We start from the raw sequence: 11,378 nt of genomic DNA, 5'->3' as shown, positions 1-11,378 counted from the left end.
ACATAGAAGCAACATTGCCAATCCATTGATCTGTGGTTCCGTGCATGAAACTTCTTTGCATACCACATGCGTAGGCAAACATGACAAAAAGATGATGGCATCCCAGGTTTTCATCTGTTAACTAAAGTTTAATTAAAGTTTTATTATGTTTTTTTATTCAATTGTAAGATTAAAGTACAGAATAGGTACAAAACACCCTCCTCTCCCCATGTTAAGAATGGCTTTTAAATAATAACGTTATTATTTCAGCACGGATCACTCTCTGCATGAGTACCTAATATATATATTTTTTTTCGGCCATTCTTACCATAGAAAGGGATGGTGTTTTGTAACTATTCTGTGCTTTCAACTAACAATTTATTATTAAAAAAAGATGTCGTGAAATTATTAAAATAAAATAAAAAGATATTCTGAAAGTTGAATTTAACTTGAAAAAAAAACAACGTGAACGGCGCGTTCAACATTGTAGCCTGAGCTTATTTGGCAATTTAATCAATTAATGGGTGCTAATGCACTTACTGGTCCGCGCTATTTTTTTATAATCGTATTTCCAAGTTTAATATGTTTTTATATGTTTTTTTGGTCCACCTCCACAATTTTCTTTTAAATGACGACTTTTATAGGTTTACGACTATGCTGAATGCGGAAATCGCATTGGAATTTTGTAGAAATAAGTAGTTATCGGGATATAAATAGTTGTTTTATGCATTGTATTCCTTGGCGGTCATCTTTGTTACGTGCGTAGATTTGTTTCTGACGTACGCACGCGCGTAAAAAGATGACCGCCAGAGATTACAATGCATTATACAATTTTTTATATCTCCATAACTACTTATTTCTGCGATTTCCGTATTCAGCATAGTCAAAAACATATAAAATTCGTCATTTAAAAGAAAATTGTGGAGGTTGACTTAATCTAAAAATTTACCGTTTTTTTTTATTCAATTGTAAGGTTAAAGTAAAGATTAGGTACAAAACACCCTCTTCTCCCCATGTTAAGAATGACTTTTTAAAATAATAACGTTATTATTTCAGCACGGATCAATAAATGCATGAGTAACCAATTTCTTTAATAAAGAAAAACATTCATATTTTCTTATATAAAAACAGCTTATTTAAAAAAAAAAGGAAAAACGTGTACTTTCAATTTTTGTTAAAAAAAGGTTTTCTTTAAAAAAAACTACGGTAAAAAAAGCAAAACACAAAACATTAATCGGTACTCATGCAGAGAGTGATCCGTGCTGAATTAATAACGTTATTATTTTAAAAGCCATTCTTAACATGGGGAGGTGAGGGGTTTGTACCTATTCTGTACTTTAACCTTACAATTGAATAAAAAACATATCATAAACTTTAATTAAACGTGGAAATACGATCTAAAAAATAGCGATGATCACTCTCTGCATTAGCACAGAAAGTACAGAATAGTTAGAAAAATCCTCCCTCCCCATGTTAAGAATGGCTTTCTAAATAATAGTGTTAATGCTTCAGTACTGTTCCTTGTCTGCTTAAGTTTATGTTTCTTTTATTAAATTGTTAGGTGAAAGTACAGAATAGTTACAAAACACCCCTATTCCCATATTAAGAATGGCTTTCTAAATAATAACGTCATTATTTCAGCAGGGTAGCTTCTCTGCATAAGTACCATGTTTTGTTTATTACATTTTTAGGTGAAAGTAAAGAATAGTTACACATACCGTCCCCATGTTAAGAATGTCTTTCTAAATAACATTATTTCAGCACAATATTTTCTATGCATAAGTACTATTTACTTTTGTTTATTAAATTGTTAGGTGAAAGTATAGAATAGATGCAAAACTCCCTCCCCATGTTAAGAATAGCTTTCGAAAAAACGGTATTATTTCAGCACGATACCTTATCTGCATAAGTACCATCTTTTGTTTAATACATTGTTAGGTGAAAGTATAAAATAGTTACAGAACATCCTCCCCTTCCCATGTTAAGAATGGCTTTCTTAATAACATTATTTCAGCACGGTACCTTCTCTGCATAAGTAACAACTTTTGTTTATTAAATTGTTAGGTGAAAGTATAGAATAGTTACAAAACGCCCTCCCCATGTTAAGAATGGCTTTTTAAATAATGTTATTATTTTAGCACGGTACTTTCTCTGCATAAGTACCATGTTTTGTTTATTAAATTGTTAGGTGAAAGTACGGTATTCATGCAGAGAGTGATCCGTGCTGAATTAATAACGTTATTATTTAAAAAGCCATTCTTAACATGGGGAGGGGAGGTTGTTTTGTACCTAATCTATATTTTAACCTTACAATTGAATAAAAAAAACATATAATAAAACTTTAATTAAACGTGGAAATACGATTTAAAATATAGCGCGGATCACTCTCTGCATTAGCACTAAATATTATTTAAGCACATTACCAATCCGTAAATTTTCTTCAAAAAAACCTGTACTTTCACCTAACAATTTATAGTGTTAATAATAAAAAGTTCATATTTTCTTATATCGAAAAATAAAAAATTAAAAAAATAAATAAAAAACGAATTTGACTCAAAAAGCAAACGAGCAACTTTTTTGCCTGATATAATAAAGAAACAAATTTTAAATTAAAAAATTTGGAAGATAAACAAATGATTTTTTTTTACTTATCGAGTAAACAGAAAATGAAATCTAATTCGTTTTGTCAAATCGTGGTGTATGAAATGAATTGAAACGGAAGTTCAGTTCTATCAACAAAACAGGTTCACACTATCGGCTTACGAAAAATATTTTATTCCATTTAATATTTTCATAATTGTGGATGTTAATTTATTTTAATAGCATAGAAACATCCCTCGACTCTAAAGATGCGTTGTCTGAAAATTTCAAAAAAATTGGTAATGTAGAAATATGGTTTTATCGACTTTGAACGAACCAAGAATTACATTTATATATATATATATATATATATATATATATATATATATATATATATGCAGATATTTATATTTATATCCGTAAAAGTATGAGTTAGTATCTGTAGTATATCTACCGGGAAAGATGCACGTCCAGTCCTCGTGAAGACATGCATCTAAGAGAAGAAAAACTCATGTGGAAATCATACTCCGATGTGATTGAGAAAAAGGAACAAACCAATTATATGTTCATCAACGTTTCCTCTTTCTTACAATACATTTGTTTGAATGAATGATTTGAAAAAAAACTACAATACCAATACTATATTTAATGCTATCACAAGAAACAAATCATAAACACAACTAATATATCTTCAAATATAGCACTGGTATTTTATTTTCTTTAAATTATTTATTTCGTTAATGTCTTGAAATAAGTTGTCTTGAATTAGTGAACATAGCATTTGGTTCATTTATTTTTCATCTCTCAACACACACACATACACACACACGCACGTACACTCGAACACTCCCACACGCACGCACACACACACACACACGCACGAACAGACAGACACACACACAGACAGACACACACACAGGCACGTACATACGAACACACAGACACATACACACCCACACAGACACACACAGACACACACACATACACATACACATAGACTGACACACACACAGACTGGCACACACACAGACAGACACACAGAAAGGCAGACACACACAAACACACAGACAGACAGACAGACAGACACACACACACGCACACACATATATATATTCGCTTTAAATAAAACAACACAAGTTTATTTTAAAAATTTATCGAAAAATACAACTTGATTATGTTGTTGATCTGATATTTATTCCATGTAGCCGCCATCAGCCTTAATCATCGTCTCGATACGGATCCGGAACTGGGAGCATGCCTTTTTCACAGGCGCCGACAAAAGCTCAGCGACTACTCTGCGATTTGGCTGACTTTGATGTGGTGGGAGATCATGTTGGTGTTTTTTTTTTTATTGACATATGACCATATAAAATTGTCCAGCCGGTCTATGTAGAGGGAGGAAGAAAGCCAGCGAAAGAAAAGTACAAAGTCGTAACACTTCTTCTGAGGCCAAACCTGATTATCTTTGAACTTGCGAGCTAGCACCAACTTCTGTCGCTACATTTATGGTCTGCCAGCGGCCACCTAATTGCATTAGGGCATCACCACACTATTCAGCACATCCAGGTACACCTTGGTGTTGACATTCACGCACGCTTTGAAAATATCTCTACAAAGACCATAACCGTGAGTTCTCCAATGTGTTGAGCTGTACCCTCAAGCGTTGAACTATTCCGATAGTCATTTGGAGGATGCTGGCAAGGTCCTGTTGTCATAACTTGGATCGGTAGAGAGCACGAGTTGTACAGCGGCGCATCTCCGATATCGCTCGTTAAACATTGTGCCACTTGTAGATATGAAAGAAAAAGAAAGCTCCTATCGCTTTTATGATTTATGCATAACTGGCCATGAGTAGATGGTCTGCAACAAAAAAGAAACCCGGTCTTCATCAAACAGAAAAGGAATCATGTCATCCTTTCTATGGCTACAATTTTATAGCTTCAGACTATATATATATATATATATATATATATATATATATATATATATATATATATGATATGATATGTTCAAAATATATGAGGAAGGCAGGGCAAAGAATTGTCATATCAGAAAATAAAATGCTTAATATACTTTGAACATTACATATATCTTGGTAGTAAGTTTCAAGTATTGTATGACGCAAATACTGGCAAATGATGACACCAGACACTGCTCTCCTTATTATTATTGGAAGCATGATAACCAGCAATCAGATGCGCTGGGCTGGACACGTTGTTCGTATGGATGACTGCAGATTACCAAAGCACCTGTCCTATGGCTGTCGGCTGGCAAGCGATCACAGCACAAACCAAGGAAATTCAAGGACTGTTTGAAAGACAATCTTAAGAAGCTTTGCATAAATGTTAAAAGAGGTGCGAGAATAGGAGTGAATGGTGAAGAGTTGTCTCAGAAGGTTGACAGGGGTTTAAGACAGAACTTGGAACAGGCAGAGCTTAAGAGAAATCTGCATAAAAGGCCTGTGAATTATTTGGATGTTCGTGTGAGACAAGTGGCCGCTTTCTATTGCCCAAAGCTGGGTATGTGAATCACACGAAGTCATATGAAAGACTACCGTATGTACTACATGTTTAAGCCTTCCTAGAGGTGTTTTTTCGCCTCGATTAACATTATGTGTTGTACTGAGAGTGAGGTGTCCGTAGCATATGCTTTATTATTCATTGACAGTGTATGGCCATAGAATCTATTTCTAAAGGTCATGAGGTGCTGCCTATGGACATTTTTTTATTTCTGGGTTTTCTGCGGTGCACATTCTAGCTTGGTATACCACCGAAGATGCAATGCAATTATTGCTTAATAGGCATTTGATCGGTGTTTGACAGTTGTAGGTCTTTCTGCTATCACTATTATCAGTGTCTGTAGTTGGATTATTTTTCATTAATATTTTATTATTGTGCTTTTTATGATTCTCTCTAGGTTATCAGTACAGTTGCAGCTAAGTTTTAAGGTATGTTGGAACTCATTATATATATATATATATATATGTATATATATATAATTATTTCCACTGCCAGACAGCGTCGCAGCTCACCAAACCGAAGTCCAAGACTCGAGTTTCGTCTTTATTTGAGCTCATCAATTAGACACATCCGAACTAACTGATGAGACGAAATGAGGGAAAAACTCGATCCGTGGACTTCCGGTTTGTTGGCTTTCTTGGCTCTTGTTAGCCGCGACGATGTCTGGCTGTGGAAATAATTATATATTCTCTCACATTCTGAAAATTCTCTCTCTCTCTCTTTCTGCATATACACACACACACACACACACACATATATATATATATATATATATATATAATGGGTATAAATATATATATATATATACATATATATAATGTATATAAAAATCAAGTAGTTACTGTAGGAAATTTCAAATGTAAGAGCTCAATGCGGATCAGATCATACATAATTATTATAATTTATTCGACTAAGTTTTTGTTAGGCCTTTTTACCATTATATATATATATATATACATATATATATATATTAAGAGTTATATGTGGTAAAACAAGGATTTAAAGTGATAAATACGTTAGTAGGGCAAAATATATTTTTATTATTACAACTTCAAGTGTATTAAATTAATTTATTACAACTTGTTTCAATAGACAGGATAAAATTATCCGTCCATATCGTCAGATGATTCAAGTTTTAAAAAATTTAACTTGAACTAATTAACGATATGAGGTTTAAAAATAAAAAAAACATATATATCTATATATGTGCATGTGTGTGTGTGTGTGTGTGTGTGTGTGTGTGTGTGGTTTTGTAAACTTTTTCACGGGCAAACCTATAAATTTACTCTAAGGTAATTAAAATGACAGTTGTCGACATACCTGAGTTACCATGGACAATCCAATAAGAAAAGACACAAAGCAGACAAGAGCAATGAATTTTTCACGTCTCTTTCGGAGACTTTGCGGAAATTCATCAATCAATGCAGTGAAGAAGCCTTCCATCGTACAGAACTGCACAGAAAAGAAAACATAATGATAGACATAAAATTACTTATGGGCAGATTATATGAGTCATATTTTATGATACGCTATATCCTTTACTCATAATTCAAAAACATTTAGCTGTACATTAAAATATACCTAAAGCGCCAGTTAGAATGTTGTCACAATTTAAAACTTAAATGAACCTGTCAATATTAATATCAAAGACCAAGCCATTCGAAAGGCTGAGCTTCATTGGCTATCATCCGAACCAATTAGTTGTCCTGTACGATGCGCATACTTTAATTTATCACAATGTACGACGTTTGCGGTAAATTTGGTTCTAATATATTATTATTCCCTTCCTTTTACATCAATATCCCAAAATTAAATAATCTATAAGATAGAGCATTGCCAATAATTTGAATAAGTTTAGTGACGATTGGTGAATGGACGTTCCATAGGACTGTTACGAAGCGATTCATAAAAAAAAATGGAAAATTTAGTCACAAGTAAAAAAAAAATTTTTTCGATCATTATTAACAAAATACCGGACAAAGGATTTCCGATTTTGACTTAATAAATTAAAGAGTCTAAGTTATGTTACCGACAGTTTGGAGTTTGCGGCTCTGTGCAGGTCGAGAGAGTATTAATAGATGAGAATATGAACTGATCAATCGACCGACAAAGATGCTTCAACAGACAGTTATCATCGGACAACGTTGTGGTCCTTTATTACACACACGCGGGACACAACTAATGTATAAGAATTGCATTTTCTCCTGAGAGTTTGCATGGTATACATTTTATACTTGTAAACCACGACTTCCGCTGACGACGATGTTCAATGAAAGTGTAGACGCCACGTTCGAAACAGATAAATGAAGACGAATGGAGAAATATGGCAAAGAGTGAGGGATGCAGCAACGCTCGAGAGGGACGTCATGCTTTTACAGGTCAAGCGATATTGACGGAAGGATACTTATTCCACTGAATGCATAACTGTCTTAGCAAAGTTTATGTACATTTGCTTAAATATTGTCTCATAAAATAAACCTTAGCAAGACATTGTCTTAATGCGCAGCTCAGTCTTGACGACACACTTGAGGACGTTCAATTAAGTAATTAATCACCATGACACACTCTCCCAACATTAGACTATGTTCAGTGATGTTTACCTTGTCTTTAGCAATTGTTAATCTTCTTTTTTTTTTGTACAGATGTTTTAAAAACTCATATAAATCCGGGTTTAAACCGTGAGAATATGTTAGGCATTCTGGATGGCGGTGTTTCCGATCAGTCAACTGTCAATGCGACGAACCAATTATACAATAGGTATGTTAATTGTGCAGGAAGTCGTTCCGTCTTGTTGATCTTATTTTTTTCTCTCCGTCTGGTTAATCTTATTTTTTCTCTCGCATGCCAAGACGGACTCTAAGTACCTTTCAGATTCTTTTACGTGCGACAACATAACTCTCTGTAAACACCGATTGAACTTATTCAAGATAAAATGCGTTCAAAAAAGTATTCATCCTCAGAAAATCATCTTAAAATAACCCTTAATCTCTACTAAGGAATCACTTCTGTACAAAAAGGTTTTAATCGCGATTTTCTTTTGTCCTTCTTGTCTTGGAAGTAGACCAATCTGCATAATATGGTCCTTTTCTCCATATCTGCAGACAGTTGGTTTGGTTTTCTAGCTCTCATTCCTGTTCTAAGTCGGTTGGGTGTCCTCTAATAGACTCTCGATAACTTTGCTCCGAAGGGATTGTTTCAGAAGAGGAGATCTCCATAATAACAGGATAAGGGCTCATATTTTAGTATTTTTGCACAGAATTATGATTTCGAGATGTTATTACCGGCAGACATGCCCGAGGAAATTGTGTCCTTGACTTGTTGTCTGGGTAGAATTCACGTACGCAAAAGAGATCGATTACATACTTTGTGGTATCTATCGCATCGCAACTTCAAATCTCAGAAGGGGCAATTCCAGTGAAGAGATGATGGTTGTTCAGATTAGTAAGCTTAAAAGATACTGCATAATCAACTTGACATACCGGTTCTCATCATATATCCGAAGTTAAACAACGTTTAGCCTGGTCAGATCCAGATAAGTGGGCATATGAGAAAACCAGGTGTTTAATGTAGGAGGTCATCGAAACTTGCCTGCATGAATTTCAAAAGTCGAACGTCATCATCTGCCCGGACCGGGAATACATGCGACAGGGGACCGCTTGTGAATTTAATATTCCCTTGAAACTTCTTCCTTCGGAGGAAGCCTGTTAAATGGGCCTAAGAGAGAGCCGTCTCGGTAAGCTTACAAGCTGCAAGTATTGTTCCACGGTAGGTCTTGTTTATTCACTTAAGTTGATCTATACTATTTAGTCTGGAGAGAAATGTTACGGTTTTGTCTAATTTAAGGTAGATACATTAATTAAAACGAAAAAAAAACGTAATAATAAAACGCATATTCCTTCATTATCAAAGTTATCGAGATATACCCCGTGTTTTAGAATTATGTGACCATTCCATTTTCAAGATATCATTTGTCGTTACCAAAGACACATCAATATAAGAGATTACTCGAAAAATACTTTAAGAAAAATGTTTACAATAATAAGTTCATGCGTGGATCAACATCTTGGAAGATAACGAAACAGTTTTCAGAACCAACCTGGCTATCCATTCCGAGGAAGAGGATCATCAGGAAAAATAGTATTGCCCAGAGAGGAGAGAAAGGCAGTTGGACAACGGCAGATGGATATGCCAAAAATGCCAATCCGGGGCCTGTCAAAAGAAAGGAGAGAATTAATAAAATTATTAATTTAAGAAAATTATTAATAAATTAACCAAATTAATAAATTGAAAAGCATCTAACTTTTATTTATCCATTGCTATTTTTTTTCGTTTGGTATTCCTATGTAAAAAAAAAATAAATAAATAAAAACGTCATAACTGGAATCTTCCCCACTCTTTAACCGTCCCTATACCCAAACGTAGATTCCATGAACAAGGCTTATTTCTTAGAACTGCAAGTCTATGGAACGCTTTTTCGTTTGCCTGTTTTCCAGCTGACTACAATTTGGTTATCTTCAAGTCCAACGTAAACAAATTCTTGATGAACCGTCCTCTTAAGTAAACCAATTTACCAAATTTCCATTACTAACGATTACTACAATATTATACCATTGACTAGTGTGCACGTAATAACTCTTAGTGTCGAGTGACCTCCATGCCTTCATAAGCGGTGACTCCTTATGTAAAAAAAATAAGAAATACATTTCTCTAATTCAAACATATATCGTACAACATGCTTCGGCTAAAATTTATATTTTACGAAGATAACGCAATTACTCTTTGATATCCTTGTAAAGGATTGAGTGTTAACTATTTGCACGAAATATATTTATATTACAGCAAGTATTATGAATTTATTAAAACAGAATAGCATTTTGTGTGCAGGGGTGCGTTGGATCATATATATATATATATATATATATATATATATATATATATATATATATATATATATATATATATATAGTTAAGTATTAAACAATGTCGACTAAGGAGAGGTTTGGTTGTGACCACCTGTCACAAAAATTTCACGCGTCGTTTTCGAATCTGGTTTGATCTTTACATATTCTTTACGAAACAACAAACCACAAATGTTTATTTTACAAATTTATGTACAGGTTTTGCTTAACCTAATATATTAAACAAATTTAGATGCAGTCAAACAATCGGTGAATGTATGTTGTGGAATATGGCTGTTAAAAATAAAATGACAGAAAAACTTTATAACATACTTACTCGACATGTGATAATATTAGTGTTACGCTGAATTCAATAAAATACTTGACTACCCATAACCCATTGGTCAGTATATTTTAAGGCTAGCTATGGAATATTAAGTAAATTAATTATAACAAATAAAAAATGCGCGCTTGCGAGGACAACAATGGCCACCACTTTAACTATAAAGAATTATATTGCTTAATATCCGGAAACTACTTATTTTTGGAAAATATAAATGCAATGGTCGTTTTCAGCATACCCGAAAACCTCGTCATTTCAAAGTCGTGATTTAAAAGGAAAATGTTAATGTGAAACCCGAGTAAAAAATTACCAAATCTTCTATTTTTATATTTGCTTAAAAAAGTTACATTATGTTGTGTTGGCCATCCGAACCTTAAAATTTGTCTGACGTCACTTCTGTTGAATAGCTTTGTAAATAAAGAAGTGTGACTCTTTACGAAAGCACTTATCACAAATCAAGGGCTTTCTTTTTGTAATGTTAAATGTTTTGTGTTTGTCTTAGCGTCTCAAATTGTAACATAAAAATGAATTTTATAAGTTTTAAACTGTTAAAAAAATGAAAATGAAAAAAAGTATTTTTTTTAACTGTTTCAACTTGCAATAAAAATATATATATAAAATTCATGAAATGCCGATGAAAAATAGCAAAGGGGATTTAGTTTGTTTTTATTGGTATATTTTAAATTTTTCCATTAAAAAACACTATCATGGTTTTGTTTTCATGTAATACGCATGCACAGATTTTTTCAAACCGGATGGACAATTTAAACGCCTAAGCAAGCAAACTGATCTGAGTTTTATAATTATATAGATCATATAAATTTAGAATATGATTATGGATTAGAATATTTAATATGATTATCATGGGTTTACACCATTTTCATGTTTTGTTGTAGAAGATTTACGTGAAAATCTAAAACAAGACGACTTACCTCCCTTAGATGCCTTCGAATAACAACCTTTTGGAACGACGAATATAAGTTGTAATTTTTTAAATAAAATTAAAAGTACTTGTCGTTTTCGGAAATTTTTGCTGCGCGCTAATATTTTTCGATAAGA

General features: G+C 33.3%; 1 protein-coding gene across 1 annotated transcript in view; it reads right to left on the bottom strand.

The window, feature by feature from the left end:
• Nucleotides 1-11,378, bottom strand: part of LOC145293765 (sodium- and chloride-dependent GABA transporter 1-like) — a 252,598-nt gene that overhangs the window by 20,134 nt on the left and 221,086 nt on the right. The window contains exons 8-9 of the mRNA XM_080140272.1: nucleotides 9,175-9,287; nucleotides 6,399-6,530 (exon numbers count right to left, since the gene is read on the bottom strand). Of these exons, the coding sequence (XP_079996398.1) occupies nucleotides 6,399-6,530; nucleotides 9,175-9,287 (245 nt within the window). The remainder of the gene's footprint in view (nucleotides 1-6,398; nucleotides 6,531-9,174; nucleotides 9,288-11,378) is intronic.

Source organism: Euprymna scolopes, chromosome 15 (genome assembly GCF_053919585.1).
Source record: "Euprymna scolopes isolate OS-2025 chromosome 15, ASM5391958v1, whole genome shotgun sequence".
Lineage (NCBI taxonomy): Eukaryota > Metazoa > Mollusca > Cephalopoda > Sepiida > Sepiolidae > Euprymna > Euprymna scolopes.
This window is presented reverse-complemented; position numbering and strand designations above follow the sequence as displayed.